The sequence below is a fragment of the Sceloporus occidentalis genome, unplaced genomic scaffold, assembly GCF_023333645.1.
Source record: "Sceloporus occidentalis isolate IW3139 unplaced genomic scaffold, rSceOcc1.0.p SCAF_100, whole genome shotgun sequence".
In the NCBI taxonomy this organism is placed as follows: Eukaryota; Metazoa; Chordata; class Lepidosauria; order Squamata; family Phrynosomatidae; genus Sceloporus; species Sceloporus occidentalis.
Window position 1 is genome coordinate 255,174 of NW_028317080.1, and position 19,164 is coordinate 274,337.

Consider the following 19,164-nt stretch of genomic DNA (forward strand, 5'->3'; position numbering starts at 1 on the left):
ATGGTTTAGGACAACCCATGGTATATTGGTATGCAGCTGTCCTCAACATATAGTATAGCTGGTGGGAAAAATATATTATTTTAAACTTTTATATAAACATATAAAAACATCCTCCGAGAGCTCAGGAATGTCCAACAACAATAGGCTTGTTGTATAAAAAAGCATTCTCTTACAAACATGGGGTCTAAATTTGAATGTCCATACAATTTTCAAGTTTGGAATATTCAGTAGTGATTCATCTATACGAGTTGTTTTTTAAGAGAGTATTAATGTCAGCAAATGTGAGCTGAATATCATTAAGGATATCAATTTTATAAAGTCAGTCATCTGGTAAATAATTTACTGAATAAAATCACTTACCTCCCCAAGAAGCACACAGGAATTCACTTACAAAACGTACCAAAGCAACTTACTTCCTAACTAAATATACTTTTTTAAAAAAAAATTGGACCCTGGACAAACACACAAACCAGGACTAATCCTAACTAAAGACCCACCAAATAGTCTGCCTGTGTGAAATGTAATATATTTAAAAAAAATACCCCGTTTACCAAGTACATGCAAATAAGTCAAACAAATTCCGACCTAAACCCATTAATTTGATTATTTCAAATGAATAAAACATAGTTTAAACTCTGAAGGGGTTAAACGAGATGACGTTAACATTACTCCATAGTAGACTTGGGCGCCCGCCAACTCTTCGTGTTCGTCTTCGTGGGAGAAAAAAAATCTTCGTATTCCGCGAATATTCGCCCGTTCCTGTCTTCTGTTTGGGCGAATATTCGTGTGCGTTCTTCGTGTTCATTTTTTTCTTCCTTTTTTCCGGGTTTTTTTTTTTTTTTTTTTTTTTTATACGGGGTTAACACGGCATGGACCACGCAGCAGCTTTGGCGCCAGGAGTTTAAATACGAGCAACTCTATTGGTCGCCTGCAGGGGCCTTCTCTGCCATCAACCAATTTAGTACACCTGTACTTCATTGGTTGATGGTAGATGAGCCTCTGCTGACGACCAATAGGGAATCCTTTTCCAGCAACTTGGCCTGCAGAGACCACTGGTCTCCCTGCTGCAACAGTCTGTACGAACGACCAATAAAGTCACTTGTACAGACCTTTAACTGTTATAGCAGGGAGACCAGTTTTCTCAGCCAGTCAAGTTAACCCCTGAAGGCGAACCTACGGATTTCCGCTCCAGTTATCTCCGCAGCATTGCAGGGGTTAACAGGAGCAGAAATCCGTAGATTCGCCGTCAGTTGTTAAAAAAGCCGGGTGCGTGAGCCTATTGGTCGCCTGCAGGGTCTTTCTCTGTCATCAACCAATTGGTTGATGCCAGGGGAGGACCCTGCAGGTGACCAATAGAGTCGTTCGCACGGCCCTTTAACCCCTGACAGTGAACCTACGGACTTCCGCTTCCGTCAACCCCTGCAATGCTGCGGAGATAAGGAAGGCTAGATGGAAAAGGGACCAGGGAGATTAGTAGACAAAGACAAACACGAAGATTCTTCATGTTGTGTGTCTTCGTCTTCGTGTACGTTTTACCGCCGATATCTTCACTTCTTCGTTTCTTTAGGACGAACATAAAAACGCACTCTTTGTGTTCGTTTTCATGTTCGCCCAAAGACGAACGCACAAGTCTACTTAATAGCATATGTAAAAGAGTGAACCACTTTTCATAAAAACTATTCCACATCATTTTTTCCTGATTAAAGTGAAGTAAAATTTTCTTCCACTGCAGTATTTCCAAACACAGTATTAGTAAAGAAAGTTAATTATGCACGTGATTACTATTTCCTTCCTATGTGTGTGTGTGTGTGTGTGTGTCAAGGCGTAAATGTGTCATAAATGCGTGAGGAAAATGTTTCTGTGGGGCAAAAGTGGCTTTTTCCTCCCACTTTTAGAATATGGGTAAACATTTTTGCCCACTCTTCTGCTGAGTTTATATGCCCTTATAAATTTTGTGTATGTTGTAGCAAGTTATAGTAGCTCTGTTAAGTGCTTTCTTTTTGGTGACCGGTCAGCTTTAAAATGAGAAACTACCTCTTTTAAATGTCATATAAAAATGTAAGTATAATTTAACTGTTTAAAACTTGTATACTCAAAAGTATTAATTTGAAAAAAGTAAAAACACAAAACAATATTGTAGGAAGATGTTTCATTGGAAAAAAAAAATAAAATTTAAACTTTGTTGCTAGCACATTTAAATATGACAAGCAGAAATAAAACATATTTACATATGTACAGTTGTTTTGATTATAAATATACATCATATACAAAACATTTATATAAAAAAAAGTTCAGTGCTTCATTTTTGTTAAATTATTCAAATGCTAGGTTTCAAAAATGACAGCATGTTAACACACAAAACACCTATTATTTAGTTTCAACAATCAACCGCTGCAGTATATTATCTAAAAAAATGGAGGGAAAAATATCTGTGTAAACCTTACACAATGTGCATGGTCATGGTTCAGTAGTTAATGTTTCCATTTCCCTCCACTAATGCAAAATTAGACTTAATATAGTTTTCCTTTAGTTTATATCTCTTCTGACAATTACGCCACTCTGTAGATTCAGCAATTATTGCTTCTTGTTATCAAGAAGTGGAATTGTTTGGTAAGGGAGAATATATATCATACTATGTCTTTTTCCTGAAATCACAAAATATAGCACAGCAGAGAGAGCCATCAATAACGATTTTCACTAAAGAAAATAGTAAATTGTCTACTTTTTTCTAAATGTTAAATCTCTCAAAATGCTAAACAATATCAGTCAAGCAGAATGGCTATTCTAAATCCATGTAAGAATTTACTTTAGAGTTCATGACAATCCCTCTATACGTAAGGAGAAATGAATGTAACTAATATGTCCACTTCTATAAGTTAAAATGGGGTATTTTGATTTTTTGTTCAAGGTTAAAGTTATAAAAAATACACATTAACATATTTATACAGTTTTATTTTAAGAAGAAAATATAATTATAACCATAATTTTCTGTAGTGCAAAAGGAATTATTAAAAATGTCTTGCATGATTGACTTCTAACGCAGTGTAAGGCTTTGACTGCAGATTGTTGACGTATAACAACTATATTATATATTTTTCTTTTTTTTAGGACGCAGTTTCCATTCGTTTATCCCAAGACCTTTCTTTCATAGTGTGACATGTGTGGTGTTAAAACAAAGTTTAATACTATGCAGGTACTACAAGGGATATTAGTAAACATAACTCATCACAATGTGGGCTTGTGGACATGGCACTTCTAAGATCCGAAGAACAAAACTCATACCATTGCAGAAAACAATATGTTGTATGCAGAATTCCTTTCACAATCTTGATGCAAAATTCATGTTAAATGACTATTGCTCTCAACACCAAAATGTTTAAAATGTCACATTATGACACTGAATTATGCAATATACACTCTACGGGTAGCTTTAAACCATCACAATGCATTTAACTTTTTTTTTTCTTTTCTGTGTTTTCATATTTTCTTGTATATTCAATGTCCTCCAGTTTTGTTACATTCAGTTGATCAGTCTTCTAAATCAAAAGTTTAAATAACGAAAGCTCTCGTATCACTGCTAGTAAATTCACAGTCTTCATCGCCCTCAGATTAAAGATTGTCTTCTGAAGCAGCAAGTTTCATGTGGAAAAAATAATTTTTCACCTCAAGTCCAGAGTCCTGAATTGTAAACATCACACTTGCACACTCCTTCAATCTCAGCAGTCCTCGGAAAATAAGGAAGCCGCACATTTGCATATTCAACTTTTGTCTCACACCTGTGAAAAATGCAGACACTAGCATTTGAAATGTGAAGAAAGAATTGAGTAATTATTCGCACCCATCAAAATAGCTCTTGTATGTTTAATGATAAGGATTTAACACGATATCCCATAACCAAAGCACTAATTACAAATGTGCAGTATCTTTGCATGACCTCGCCTGGTAGAGGTTAATACAGTAAGACAATTTAAATATGTTCATCCATATTAATTCATTGATCACTAGCTTCCCTCCCTGCAACTCTGCCTGTGCCTCCAAATAAAATGCAGATCATATATTTACAACAATTGCATACAAAAGAAAAACATATTACAATGTTAAAATTGCAAGCGAATCCTCCTATTCACCCCTTAATGACAAAGCCCGTACATGTACGGCTCAAAATGCATTGTTTTCAATGGGTTTAGGGACCGCCCATTGTCCTTAAGGTGTAGAGTGTGCAGATAAGCCTCTGTGACGAAATCTACATAATGGGTTGTTTTCAGTAGCAGTGTTCTTACCTCTGTAGCTATCACACATTCATTCCGTTCTTCTGCTATCATATAAATTGATTGGTACATTGAATCTCTTGGAGAACATATCGTTGATATTCTACACTCTGGCTTTTCACTGCAAACAGATAAATTATTTCAATAAGAAACCCACCAAACATAACCGACATTAAAACTGTTAAAACCCCATTAAAAGCCAACGGTGTCCCAGACGCCAAGACAATGTTAAAAAACTAAAATAAATATTAACTAGATCCAAGTATTACTTCTTATGTATACCCCCACTAAACCAGCAATATATATATATATATACAATGCATGGCTGCTTTAGCAGAATATAAAATCTGAACATTTGTCATTTTTATTATTCAATTTTTATTACTACCAGAAAACTGGCATTATTTTTCATTTCAGACTTATTTTACTTAAGAGTTTGCCTAGCATGAGAAACGAGCAGTGCTACTTTCCCACCTTTAGTATCCTACATTCTGGTAGGTAGCAAATGTTATTCTACCCTAACATACAGTGCATTTCTCATCATGTCATGAAGAAAAGACAAAAAATATTGCTTAGGTAAATGTATTTTTCAAACTTGGCCTATAATATTTTTTTCTGGTTGTATTATGTATCAATGTTATTACAAACACATTTTACTTAAATTACAAAAGCCCCATAGGACATTCTTTAATTCCAAATAGTTCAGTACCTATTGCGTTAAAAAATAAAATGGTTTCTTAAATCTTTTGCTTTGTGCAGGTTCATAAGTAACACATATACCAGAAAAGAAAAATAAAACATTTAGTAGCAGTCTAACCTGTGGAAACTCAGTGGAAACTTCTCTTCTTCAAAAGACTTTTCACTTAAATGGAATTTGTCACCTTTTCCAATGACGCTACTGACACCTCTTATATGACCATTAGTAAGGTTACAGTCTAGTGAGTGGTTCTTCATTTTGTAGTTTGATTTCTGTAGACCACAGTCCACTTCTAGATCTTTCTTCTTGTTAATGTTCTTAAGCTGTTTTGGTGGAATTAGATTGTCTTTTTGAAAGTCAGATAAATTATTCATTGCTTTACTGTGCTGCACTGGTTGCTGACGAAAGTGCTTGACAACCATTAAGATCATACACATTAAGACCAGGAGTCCAACAAAACCAGCACCCATAAACACAGCAACCCAGGGAAACTCCCAAACTTTTTTTGTAGTCGTGGATCCAGAGGATTCACAAAATCTTCCACTGTAGTTGTCAAGGCATATACATAAAGGGAAACTGTCATAGGGCCCCATATGGCAGGTTCCACCATTCTTGCAGGTATTGGGAGTGCACTCAGGGATTAATTTATCACAGGTCTTGCCAGTAAACGCTGGAGAGCACTTGCAGAAGAAATCACCAAGCAGATCATAGCAGGTTCCTCCGTTTGAACATGGATGGCTAGCACAATCATTTATGTTAATTGCGCAAGTTGGTCCTGTAAATCCATAAGCGCAGTGGCAGTGTTGAGCATAACCATTAATAAGACATTGTCCACCTGCAAAAAAAAATCAATACTAATAAACACATAGAAACACAGAATTTGAAGGCAAATGTGAACCAGCCTATCTAGTCTGCCTTTTTTCCTGACTTAGACTTTGATCAGACCTTGGTTTTGTTTTAGATTCAGAATAGCCTTATGAGCATCCCATTCATGTTTAATTTCCCTCACTCCATTAGCCTCCATAATTTCATTTCCTTATCCATGAGTTTTAAAATAGCTTTATACTTTTTTTTTTTTTAGTGCAAAATGCTTTCTATAACCTTTATGTATTAAAGAGGATCTGACACTTCCCAAAATACTATATTGTGTGTATATACAATGGGGAAAGATTGTGTTAAGTTTTTTTTTTTTTTGTTAATCAGTGGGATTATTCCATAATTTGTTTTATCTCTACCCTCCTGTTAAGTAAGAGATTGTAGTTAATTGGAACAGCAACCTATGTAAAACTGGATAAAAGGGTTGGTGATAACATCAGGATAGAATGTCGCTTAGATGAGGTTGTCATCCCCCAAGGTTAACTAAGTATCACAAGAACAATTACACTGATTAATAAACAAAAAAAGCACAGGCTAAAGCAAAGAACTCTGTTGAAGACAGTTCCCCTTTAATATTATGTGTAGAAATTATATTTATATGTGTAGGAAAAAGCAACCATGACATTATACAGCAGCTATTTCTGAAACAAAAAACAAATGTACATGGTTAAAGTCATTTTTTTTGTGATACATGTTCAAAAACAAACACAAACAACTTTAAAATACACACCATTTAGGCAGGGATTGTGGGTGCATCTATCAACTTTTTTCTCACAGTTATTTCCAGTGAATCCCAATGGGCAGTGACACGAGTAGCTGGCACCCAGTTCTCTCTCTCGACAGGTACCACCATTAAAACAAGGGGAATCGGCACAATTTAACACAGTGTTTTCACAGTGGGTTCCATAATACCCCTGAGGACACTCGCAAACATAGCCACTTTCAACATCCTAAAAAAAAAACAACATAACACAGACTTTAAACAGTAATACCACAGGGTAAATCTATTGTTCATGATAAAAAGTATACAGCCCATTATTTCAGAAGCAAATGCTGGTAACAGTATAAGGCTCAATCTTGTAATGTAACAAAACTAGGCATGCTGGTGTAATTCTGTCTATAGAATGATTAATAAATTAACATGGAAATAAAACATTCCTGTATCAGATAAGCCATGCTTCTTGGGTATGAATCTAATTTTATCATTCCGATCCACTACTGCTTCACCTCCATTCTTAAAGAGAACGCCTACCATTATATCATGTTAATGCATATAATAGCTGCGTGATCCCTTTACGTTTTTGTGGTGTCCTTCTCGCAAATTCTTTCTACAGAACCCCCCCCATGTGCATTTGTCCCTTCTCCTGCTATTTTCTGTGCACAAGACATGTTCAGCTAATACACCCTGCATTTGATATATTCACTTACAGTCAGCCCCAACCCTTGTTTTGTTGAACACTGTGGGTTCAGACCACCAATGCACCGAAATGATTCCCACTGATTTCAATGGGAAACCATAGGGCAGACCACAGAGTGGGGCAGCATTTTGTAAATTTTTGTACTTTAATAGGCATTATTCTTTAGAAGGGCTGTAAGGGACACTAAACTGTCTCCTCTTTAGTGCAGGGGTGTCCAAGTTTTTACTGCAGTGGGCCACTTCATCAGAATTGTATACGTGCGAGGGCCGCACTCATTTTTTTTTACTGAGAGAAAATATGGCCTTTAATAAGATATGCAGATTAAAATAAAGTAAATGACACAAAACCTTTACTTTTCCCTCTCACTGATTTCTGGGATTTCTGGGCCTACAAATTCAGGATTCTGGATAAGTAAAAATAAAATAGTTCTATTTATTTTAGCGATGCACTAAAATGAAAATTCTGGACCAAAACTGAAAATTCAGGGTTCACTTAGCCGAAACTGAAAGTGACCCCCCCCCCACACTTTTAATAAAAGTAAGTTACACACCAAAATTGTACAAAAAAATATATTATGATTGTTAACAGCAATCTCAGGCATACCCAGATTTCAGCATGTACTGGTTGGCTGGGCATTGTATTTTTTGCCCAATTTTAGTGTGTAACCACACTTTTATTAAAAGTAACACACCATAACTGGACAAAAAAAATCAACAATATGACTTGACATGATAGTAGTGTGATTGCTAGCAGCAGATTGCTGTTAGCTGTTAGCAATCACACTCCTATCATCCCAAGTCAGCCAATACATTCTGGTACAGGGTGGCTGTAAGTGCAGACCCCATACTGCTGGCAGCATCAATACACAAGGGGGCAGCTAGGCAGGTTTCAGCATGTACTGGCTGACTTGGCATGATAGGAGTGTGATTGCTAACAGCAATCACACTCTTTTTATACCCAGGAAACCAGTAAATGCTGGAACCTAGGCATGATGGGACTGTGATTGCTGTTAGCAGATTGCTGTTAGCTGTTAGCAAGCACACTCCTATCATCCCAAGTCAGCCAATACGTGCTGATACAGGGTGGCTGTAAGTGCAGACCCTATACTGCTGGCAGCATCAATATACAAGGGGGGCAGCTAGCCAGGTTTCAGCATGTACTGGCTGACTTGCATGATAGGAGTGTGATTGCTAACAGCAAACACAGTCCCATCATGCCTAGGTTCCAGCACTTACACATCCATGCCATCACACACACACACAAATTCATTCATTCACAGATTCATTCCCTCAATCAGACATACTCATTCACACAACCTACCGCACCCCCTTACCTGCTCTACAGCTCTCGATGCCGCTCACAGACTTCAGCAGGGGGCGCGGCCTCCCTCATTCTCCCCACAGAGGAGGCAGGACTGGAGCAGAGAATAGACCCTCCCACAAGTAAGCAGCAGGGCTCTTGTGATCCTGGCTGCCGATCTCATGCGGGCCGCACCTCGAGGTTCCGCGGGCCACATTTGGCCCGCGGGCCGCATGTTGGACGCCCCTGCTTTAGTGCATCTCTCACCCTTACGTACAAATGCTCTTTGTACTCCTTCCGGTCCATGCCATATATTAATTGCCTAATTTACAAACCTAATCACTCTTACAGATGTTGAAAGAACTAGGTACAAGGCTCCTAAAATGGTAGTGTCTCTCTTCTTTGCATATATACTATGGATATTTACTTTCCTGGCTTTAAAGGATGGCTCCTAATTCAGTTTACTTGTATCCTATCCTGTTTGGTTAAATCTGTCTTAAATTCTCACAAACATGATATTTTGTATCACAACAACAATTTTTTTTAGAAATAAGGTTTCTTACCGTACAACTGCCCCCATTCCTGCAAGGATTACTGTCACATTCATTAATCTTTTCCTCGCAGTTGACGCCACTAAAACCTGCCCGGCAAGAACATGTGTAGCTGCCCTGTCCAGTATTCATACATGTGGCTCCATTTTTGCATGGCTTATGGTGGGTGCAGTAGTTTAAATCTGTAATACGACAAGCATATAAATACCAAGCAGTTCACGAAGAAAGAAAATCACTACATAAATCATAACCTTCACATTGGAGAACGTGCTACAGCAGAACCAGTTTTTATTGGTTTGACCACTTCTTTAGCAGACATACATACTATAGACATTATTAAACGGTAAGGTCCAAGTTGTATCAAGGTCACTACAGCGCACATAAATAGTTTTTAAGCAGGCTAATATGGAATACTAACATTTTGTTTATTAAAAATACAATATTAATACGTAAGGAATTATAAAAAAAACAGACCTTGATCACAGAAGAGGCCACCCCAACCCTCATCACAGATGCACTGCCACTGAATCTGACAAGTCCCATGTCGACATCCATTATGAGGAATACATTCATTGCAGAAACGTCCTTGCCAGCCCGAATGACAACTAAAAGAATACAATCGTTATCAAATCAGGCGCTGGTTTTAAACAATCTTTGCTAAAGCCTGAATAAATGACAATAATGTTTTACTTCTAGTATCGTACATTACCTACATAACTACACGGACTGTCATTTGGAAACAGAAGTAACACAAATTCCTGGGTCTCTGTTGTTGAGCCCCACATACATATCATATCATACATCGGGTCAGAATGCCTGTGTCTTTGAATATGTCATTCCACACATGGGAAATCCAATCATGTGCAGTTATATTATGGATCCAATAAACCCTAGCTTTGGACATAAGCAGTTCAGCGATATTATAGACATAATGACAAAATTGTTGTTGGAGCCGTCAGCATCAAAGCGTGCATCAAGAGATCATGAGGGTCCCCTAGGACCAGGCCACAGACCAGGCAGGGGCCCATGTTTAAAGAAAATATTTCAGTGTCCTATTTGTTCATCATCTTCGTATGGTTTCTGTGTGGGGCCTAAACCATATATCAATTTTATGACACAGTTGCTTGTATTGTATTCACAAAACTATGGCACAGTACTCGCGCATATGCGCTGTTTTATCAAGCTTGTGTAAGCTGCGTTTTTTACTGAATGAAGGCCATAAATGAAGCAACACCCAGAAGCATATTCTGGTCTAGGCTATGCTTAGGTTGGCAGATCTAGACAGGGAGCGCAGCCTTTGTGCCACATTACCAGTGCCAATTCACCTCTTGGGTGATCAGATTCCCTGGTGGGATGCAGCTCATTTACAATATGTTGACATCCCCAGCTCTGCATTAGTATATGATGTCATGCCACAGCAGCTAAAAAGAGGACCCACGTGAGGATGAGGTAAGTCTTTAGCTTGGCTTTGGCTGCTGTCCACATAAATACAACTCTGCAAACACTGCGTAGACACGAGTGGGTATTTAAAATAACCTTATTAACTTCAACTAAGGTGAGGCTCAGCTTTATTTAGATTTAAATACATATTATTAGGGTTGCCAATATTTGGTTTAATAGAGAGAAAGGAGAGGGGAGAGAAATACAACAAAAAAGTTGAGAAATAAGTGAAGGGCAAGAGAAAGGACAGAGAATAAAACGAGTGAGAGGAAGAAGAGGGTGATATGAGGCAGAAGACAAGATAAAATGTGAATCAGAAGAGGGAGAGTAGAGAGAGAATAGTGAAACCAGAATGATTGTTGGCCCTTCCTTCATATTTCAGGACCCTGCAAGCCCACCCATTCACCTCCCTTGTAGATTGTGTACAACAAGCTCGGTGTTTTTATGGCACACAAGGTTTATCCGAGACCCAGGATTTACATTTCCAGACTCTCGAGGTGAAACTTGGACAGGTGACCATCGTACCGATTATGCTTGTTTAGCAAGTATTGAACCACTACTGACATTCTCTCATAATCTCACAAAACTTTTGTTTATGTAGATTGTTTACAATTTGTCGAATGCATTTTTCTCTACTTATTTACGGGTGTTTGTGGAAAAAAAAAATGAAAACTAAATCACCTAAGTGATATCTTGATGTAAAAATACTAAAACCCATAAAATGAATTGTTGCTTTCTTGCATTGTGTGACATGATTTATAAAAAAAGTCACATATTATTTTAGAAATAGTACAACATGCAGATAGTTTGTGCTTCTCATCTGCAGTGTCCTTTTTTCATATTTTATTAAAAAAGTTATGTTTGTAAATGATGCCTAGAAGTAAGATTCTACTCACTTGCATTCTCCAGGACTCTTGCAATATCCATTTTGCTCACTACATCCTTCCAGACATATCGCTGTGGAAACAGATGAAACCGAGTTGGAACCTCAGCAAATACATATGGCGCACTTCATGTTTAGCATACACAACTTAGACTGAACAGAACTTACCATCCTTAAACATACACTTATTAATAATTGCAAACCTATTTTTGTATGTGCTTTGTGAAGTACTCATCATGCTATTAGTAACAAATGCTGGGGTAATTTGTGATGAAATACCATCCCTGAGGTTTTATTTTTAGTAAATGCCCACTGGGTGGCATGTCCCAAACCCTTCCATTATATTCCATCTAAGAAATTAGTTTATATTACTAGATCTTTTTCTATTTTGGCCCAATCGAAGGTATCGGCTTCAACACAGACTCAATCTTCTCTTGGGCCAATATGGCTATATATGCTTTCTCTAGTATGTACAGCCTTATTAATGTTATTATTATTTCCTTTTTTCTTTTAAAGACCCTATGTTTCATTAACCGATACTTTGGCGTTGACAAGTCCACTTTAAGTTTTCATGGATTACTTACAGTACAGGTAGTCCTCAAGTAGCCATCCAACTAATGCTAAACTACAAGTCCAATAGTTCTGAGACATCATCAGTTGGACACCTTTTTTTCAACTACACATGGTTTACATTTATTTGGTTACCAGTATTTTAGGTTTTAACACTAATGCAAGCTACTTGAGGAATACCCCTACTGAGTTTGTTTTAACACAGCTTTCCTAGCCATGCAAAATCCACGCAACTGTTGCTGGTTTAAGATACAAGTACTGTTCTTGCAACAGAAGTCTCATTTTCTATCACCAATAACTAAAGAATGCTTGCACCAAATTTGCATTAAATATGGATGCCAAACTGTATTTAACATGAGAATAAGGCTGGAGCGTTCCTTTAACCCCTTAAGGACAATGGGCGGTCCATAAATCCATTGAAAACAATGCATTTGAGCCTGTACATGTACAGGCTTTGTTATTAAGGGGTTAAATGGGTACATGTTTCTTATACTTGCAGTTTAGTTTTAATTAACTCGCATAGGTACAGCATAGTCCTTGCAGTCCGGATGCACCTCTCTGTGACTAGCATGACTGTTTTGTGGAAACATTACAAATGTGGGTCTTTGCTTAGTTGTCTTTTCAACAGTTTCCTTATTTCCATATGTTACATCTCAGTACCTCTAGGTCAGGAAGCTATAACCATATGCATTTCAATATTTGAACTCATACTAAAAATTTAGTTCTGTCCACTAATAGTGTTATTGGTCAGTTTGACTGTACCATGGACTGAACCCCCTGAATGAACTCACTGATTTTTGATATTCTGAAAATGACATTATACAAAATACACCAGACAAAAAAAACTTTTTTTTTTTTTGATAGTAGCATGCAAACCAGGCAATTAATATTAAATAAAAAAGGTAGCAACCCAACAGATCCAACAGTGGGGTAGGAGAACTTGATCATAAGAGTAAATCCTCCATTATTAAAAATATTATTGGGTTGTACCAAAGCATGTACAAAATGTTAATAAAATGTATATCTGCCATAGAAGATTATAATAGAGTCACTAAGTATTTGATCTTTAGAGTTCGTGATTTTGGTAAGCCTTAGCAAGACACAATATACTGAATGTATATATATAGATCATTACCGAGGCATGGACGCAAATTATATATATTATGTAATATAAATAAGGGCCAGAGATGCAGAGAGCTTTTCTACACAGGTGCTCCTGCGGTAGAAGTGGTGCACTATTGGTACAGAATCTACAGGGCTCTTGTCAGGTGCAGATCACGGTCGGAGGGGCTTGCCACCAGGGACCCTGGGGAAAATGCCCCTTTTGCACCATTGGTAATCAGCTCCTGGCTCTTGTAATTGCAGGGCCCAATATATATATATATATTTATATATATTATTCTCCTTGTTATCAATATGGTAATTAAGTTCCTTAAATTACTTTGTAAGATCTGCCCCCCCCCTGGACACACCAAATATTATATTAAATATCTTTAAAAAAAAATAAAAAATATGTGCAAGGTGCCTATTAAAGATATAATACACAATGTTAATTCACAGGTAAAACTGCACATGCCCAATTATAATATATTGTACCTCTTGTGTTACATGTTAACAATCTGATGTGACAGATTATAAACATGAAATATGCTAATCTACATATTTTGTTCAAATACTACATGAACAACACAGTTGGTTTGTCTCAAGGTTATTCTTGCCAAGTTACTTCCTTTACCCTAGACACAGGATTAGATTGTCATCATTTGGAACAGGGTCTCATTGTGCTTTTATTGTTCAGATTTGTATGCTGGCTGTTCGTATAAACCAACACAAGGTAAACACATAATGCGTTTCTATTGAATTGCGAACAATGACTATCTCATTGACTGTATTTGGCTTCCATCTCATCATAAATTAGCACCTCAAGTATGTTATGATAACTGTGCAAGTTTCCAATGAGTTTAATGGGGGGGCAGCAAGATGATGGATTGCGTAAATTATATTCTGTTATTTATCTCTACACAAAACACATAAATCTTTCATTTTTCGCTAATGACCATCTGAATCATCCACAGATCGGATCTGTATTATGGGACTACCGACAATGTCCACAAGCAAGCATTTCTGAGGCAAGCAACATGCTAAATTATGAGTTTAATCCCTTAACGACAAAGCCCGTACATGTACGGGCTCAAAATGCATTGTTTTCAAGGGGTTTAAGGACCGCCCATTGTCCTTAAGGGGTTAATTTAACTAAAGGGAAGTAGATAATGGTATCATACACAAATGTGTTAAAAATTGTTAATTATTTAAAAAAAGGTCTTTTCAATGGGGTGTAGTGAAGCGTAATTTTTTTTTAATATGCATTGCTAAAAAGGTAACATTTTGGTGTGTGGTTAAAAAAAGAAAAGGCATAATTATCTTACGTTCTGTGCAATATTCTCCTCTCCATCCTTTCAGACAAGACACACTTCCATCAGGTTCACAAACGTAGTGTCCAAAGTGATCATCACGGGGCTTGCAGAGTCTAGAGCAGCTTTCTCCATAGTAGTGTTCACTGCAGACAACTTTGTAAGAATATTCAAGTTTAACCTGCTGCCTTCCGAACAGGACAACTTTGGGCCCTTCTTCGCCCACATTCAGTGAATTCTGGATTTCAAATCGATTAATCAGTAGTTCTTCTTGAGAGGAACTTTGGACCGCTAAATAAAAGGAAAAACAATTTAGTTGGAACAAAACACCAGCAAGTGTAAGGGAAATTCACATAGTTCATACTTTGCCACCCATTAGCTACAAGGATTATGCACTCTTATTATTCCCTCTTGCCAGTTCCAAGATACAAAAAATGAGTTGAAAAGGACTGTTTTGTGGGTTTTTAAGCACTACTTTAATGGCATTTTACCTGCCAATAAAATCACATTTTAGAAACATTTTCATGGCAGTCGTCAGGACTTTTGAAATTTTCATGCAGGAATTATATGTTAGAAAAAAGATTAAAAAAAATTGTGGAGGACCGAACCAAATAATGAGATTAAAAACAGAAAAGAGTGAACATAATTTGAAAGAATTGGATCACTAGTATTTATTGCTTTGACCTCCACTTGAGAAAAGCAAACATGGTGTGGAAGCCCACCCGTATTTATTTTTTTAAGGTTTGATTATGAGATCCACCTAATTATTTAAACAAAATATTTAGGAATGGTTGTATTAGTATTTACATAAATGTTTGGAAAAAACAAAAAAATGTGTTGCTCTTGCAACAAATAACAAAATAAGTGCAGTGTTGACTTGGGAATTTGGGTTGCAGCTAAATATGCGCCCTGCAGAACAATTTTCAACGTGAGAATTGTTTTGTTGAAATATTCTCTTCCTTTATGTCAGCAAAACATCCAAAAGCCATTATTTCTTTTCCAATGGGCGGAATTTGAAAAAAGGTGTAAAATACAGGAAAAGGCAGTCAGGACAATTTGGCAGACTTCTGGTTTTCTCACCAAAGAGCGGACTTCTTTCCCACGCCAAAAATAAACGGGAGGAAATGCAATTGTGTTGGAGATTAGGTACGGAGGGATATGAAAACATGGATATGAAAACATGTATATGTCAAAGTATAAACTGATGTTTATCTTACAAAGAAAATATCTTGAACTTAAAGTTTTTCTATCAATCTGAAATTAAGGCCAATTCAACATATAAACGCTTCATCCAATAATAAATAGTAAAGCAACTTTACATTGTAATTAGTGGAATAATATCGCCATCTTGTGTCTGTTGAATTAAAATATTTACCTGGAGAGTGAAAAGCTTCAATAATCAGTGAAAAGGTTTTCTGGGGGGGGAAAAAAAGCATAAAAACACTTAACATAAATGTAAATATAATGTTAAGCCAATAATAATTACAATTAAGTGCAGTTTACATAAACACACATAATCTACTTGCATAGGGTATTACTGCTTACTGCATCTTTTTGGAAGAAAAATATATTTTTCAGGCCATATGGGATTTTATTTTAAGGCTTTCAATACCTTACTAAACAGGTTATATCTGAGCACATACAAAATAAAAATACAAAACAAATATTGTGTGCTTGCTGTTAATTTCTGGAACCTTTACCATAATACGTAGATCCCACACATATAAAATGTATTAATTTTTTAGTTGTGCTATAGATTATGTATATAATTTACTGTTACTTAAATGCTCCGTTCTCAAACCCAATGGGTGCTTGAAAAAAATAGAAAACAGGTAAGAATATATCGTATGTTAAAAGGAAGAACTCAAATATAAGGCGTTAAATGACAAAATGCGGATCTCACCGGCCATGCGAAGTTAAAGGGCAGTCTGATTTTGTTGGGAAAGGAGTTGGATTCAAGAACTGGGGTGATCACACTGGCGAAGGTACAGGGTCCTGGAGATAACACCGTCTGGTAATGTTTTAAGCAAATCTTGAAGAGGGTCCTGCAGTTAGGCAAACACGATCCCCCATTTGCCAGCACCCCATTGACATTCTTAAATTCATGAAGCTCCAGCTGGAAGACACCAGAGCTAGAAACCTTTAAGAAAAATACACAAGACCTCTGATCAGATCCCCCTGGCACACAGTTTCACATCACTTAATCAAGACCACCAGGGACCTAGTAAAAAAAAAAAAAAGCTTTCAATTGCTATTACCTGCTGTACAATCACTAAGAGAAACACCAGCCCAAAGATGCAATTGGGCTCCATCTTCATCTCTTTCTTGTGATTGGAAACCATCAAAAAAATGTTTCTTCGCAGGGGGGGGGGGTTATATTCCTCAAATGTCTTAAAAAGAAAACAAAAAAAGAAGAGTACTCAAACAAAAAAAAGTAAAAAAAAAAAATGATCTCAGCACCAAAGGCAGAGGTGTAATCCAGTTGTAGATATCTAGAGATAAATCCACCATCCAGCCATGCGGGGTTGCCTTAGAATTAATGGTCCCAACAACAGAGTAACTCCTCAACAGAGTGAACTGGTTCTAGTATTTGTTGTCCCAATAATCCTTTCCCAGTGAGCTGCGCTTGGCAAATGGAGAGCTTGCTTTTCTTCTAGCTACTTATATAGTGTTGCTGCTTTCTATCGAAAGCTCATTACGCTCCTGTCATTTACACAGCACACCGCCCCCTTTTATCTTCCATGGAACTCCAACCCAGAATTAATGCCCTTCTGCTGCAGTGACCACCAACGAGCCATCTGATTATGACAAAGCCAAGCATCTGTTCTTATATTTACAACGATCATATTCGTATCCCCCCCCCTAAAATCAGCCTGTTTCAGAAAAAAAGGAAAATCACTAATATTGTTGCAGCTTACATTCTACCCTAGAACAAGACACCGGCACGCTGCATTAATAAGCACGTATGCAACATACATTTATTGGCAATGGAATTAATTCCTGCAATAAGTTCTTCATAACAGAAAAGAACCTTTGATTTACAATGCAGCTGGAATTGGAAAATGGCATGAGATGATTGAGCGTGACTTTGTCTCGAGTTATACATTTACATTTAACGAGGTCAAAAAACATACACACACCTGGCTTTGGGGTGGCGTGTGCCACTGAAACTTCAGCTTGATTGCAATATGGGCTTATTGTTGAGTCGCGTGTCTCTCATTAAATCCAGGCACATAGAGGACCTTTCATGTGCTTGTTAAAAAGGGGAGAAGAAGGAGGGGGCACTTTGGGCAGATAAAGCTTTCAGCTGTATGATAATGAGGACTAGCTGTCGCTCCACTATCTCAGATCATAAAGCTGTAAACCCATTGAATCACCTGTAGAAAACAACAGTTTCTAGGTTTCATTGAATTACCTTTCATATCAAAACATAAATATTTAATCTAGAATGCCATTCAACCCATTGATAAATGTTTTTTATTACTTGTTTTATATCTACAGTCTTTTGGGAGTTGTCTGGTCGGGTTGTGGCATCAGCTTTAGATATAAACTATGTGAAATTATATTTTCTTAGATCATTGCCATACAACATTATTTATTGTTATAAATTTGTATCAAAGTAAAAAGCTTATTAGAGAATGTTGGTTGTTTGTTTACGGTATAGAATAGAGTATATTTTTATTCAGCCTGTCTAATATACACAGTGAGGTTATTTTCCTACCTATATAACAAACAATGGCAGCTTTAATTTATCATGATTTTTTTTATTTAGCTATTATCTGTCTCTTCGATGCTTATGCTGACCTGTAAGGAAAACAGACAACTGACATTTCCCCTTCCTCATCTACTTTAACAATGGGAAGAAGGTTTCAGGACCAAGTTGTTTCAAATGTTATAGCTTACCACAGTGCCATCTACAGTCCTTGACATTCATGTTTATAATTAATTTTAATGTATAATTAAGCAATTATTTCCTTAACTGGAGTATTATTATGTTAGTTTTGTATAGGAAACCCCAAATGAAACTCAAACAGTACCCCTTAACTTTATTCTAAACTCATGGAGGCTTGGTAAGGGGTTACATTTGGTTATTGTCTGTTGAGTTTCTCTGATCTAGTCATTCTGGTCCACTGCTTGAAACTTTTGTAGTCTCCATCTCTGTGTTAGATAGTTCTTGGCTCTTGCAAATCAACAAGGATCACTGTAACTCCTTTGCTGCAGATGTCCTCTTCCACCCACAGTGGAACCCATGGAAAGGGTCTTCCACCTGCACCGATCACACTGTGATATCCATGCAAGTCCCCACAGACTTGCATAGAGATCACAGTGTCTAGGCCTCATCGGAGCGATCGGATATCCTTTACATCCTGACCTCCGATGACCTTCCAGGTGACGTCAGCAGTGATGCGACCCGGAAGGGAATGTCCGATCATGCGATGGGCGTTTAAAAATGTGACAGTTTTCCGGCATTCGTGTCGGGAGCTGTTCATCAGATGCCGGCTTCTGCTGTCAGGGGGGTCCAGGCTGTCAAACAACAGCCTGATCTCCCGTGCAGCGGCAGGGATGTGTCCCTGTCACTGCAAGAAGGGCAGGACGTACCGGTACATTAATAGGGGATTCTTGGGATGCGTTTTTTTGGACGTACTGGTACGTCCATAGGGGACTGAAGGGGTTAAAGTCTGATCCTAAGTTTTGTTCATTGCAAAACTTAAATGTACTGGAAATTGCCTTCATTTCAAAATGAAAGGAAA

At 37.3% G+C, this 19,164-nt stretch overlaps 1 protein-coding gene across 1 annotated transcript in view; it reads right to left on the reverse strand.

The window, feature by feature from the left end:
* Positions 1 to 19,164, reverse strand: part of LOC149284008 (delta-like protein 4) — a 56,229-nt gene that overhangs the window by 2,758 nt on the left and 34,307 nt on the right. The window contains exons 3-12 of the mRNA XM_089497204.1: positions 16,672 to 16,803; positions 16,317 to 16,553; positions 15,789 to 15,828; positions 14,429 to 14,704; positions 11,446 to 11,506; positions 9,584 to 9,714; positions 9,122 to 9,291; positions 6,572 to 6,791; positions 5,086 to 5,800; positions 4,281 to 4,389 (exon numbers count right to left, since the gene is read on the reverse strand). Of these exons, the coding sequence (XP_089353330.1) occupies positions 4,281 to 4,389; positions 5,086 to 5,800; positions 6,572 to 6,791; positions 9,122 to 9,291; positions 9,584 to 9,714; positions 11,446 to 11,506; positions 14,429 to 14,704; positions 15,789 to 15,828; positions 16,317 to 16,553; positions 16,672 to 16,803 (2,091 nt within the window). The remainder of the gene's footprint in view (positions 1 to 4,280; positions 4,390 to 5,085; positions 5,801 to 6,571; positions 6,792 to 9,121; positions 9,292 to 9,583; positions 9,715 to 11,445; positions 11,507 to 14,428; positions 14,705 to 15,788; positions 15,829 to 16,316; positions 16,554 to 16,671; positions 16,804 to 19,164) is intronic.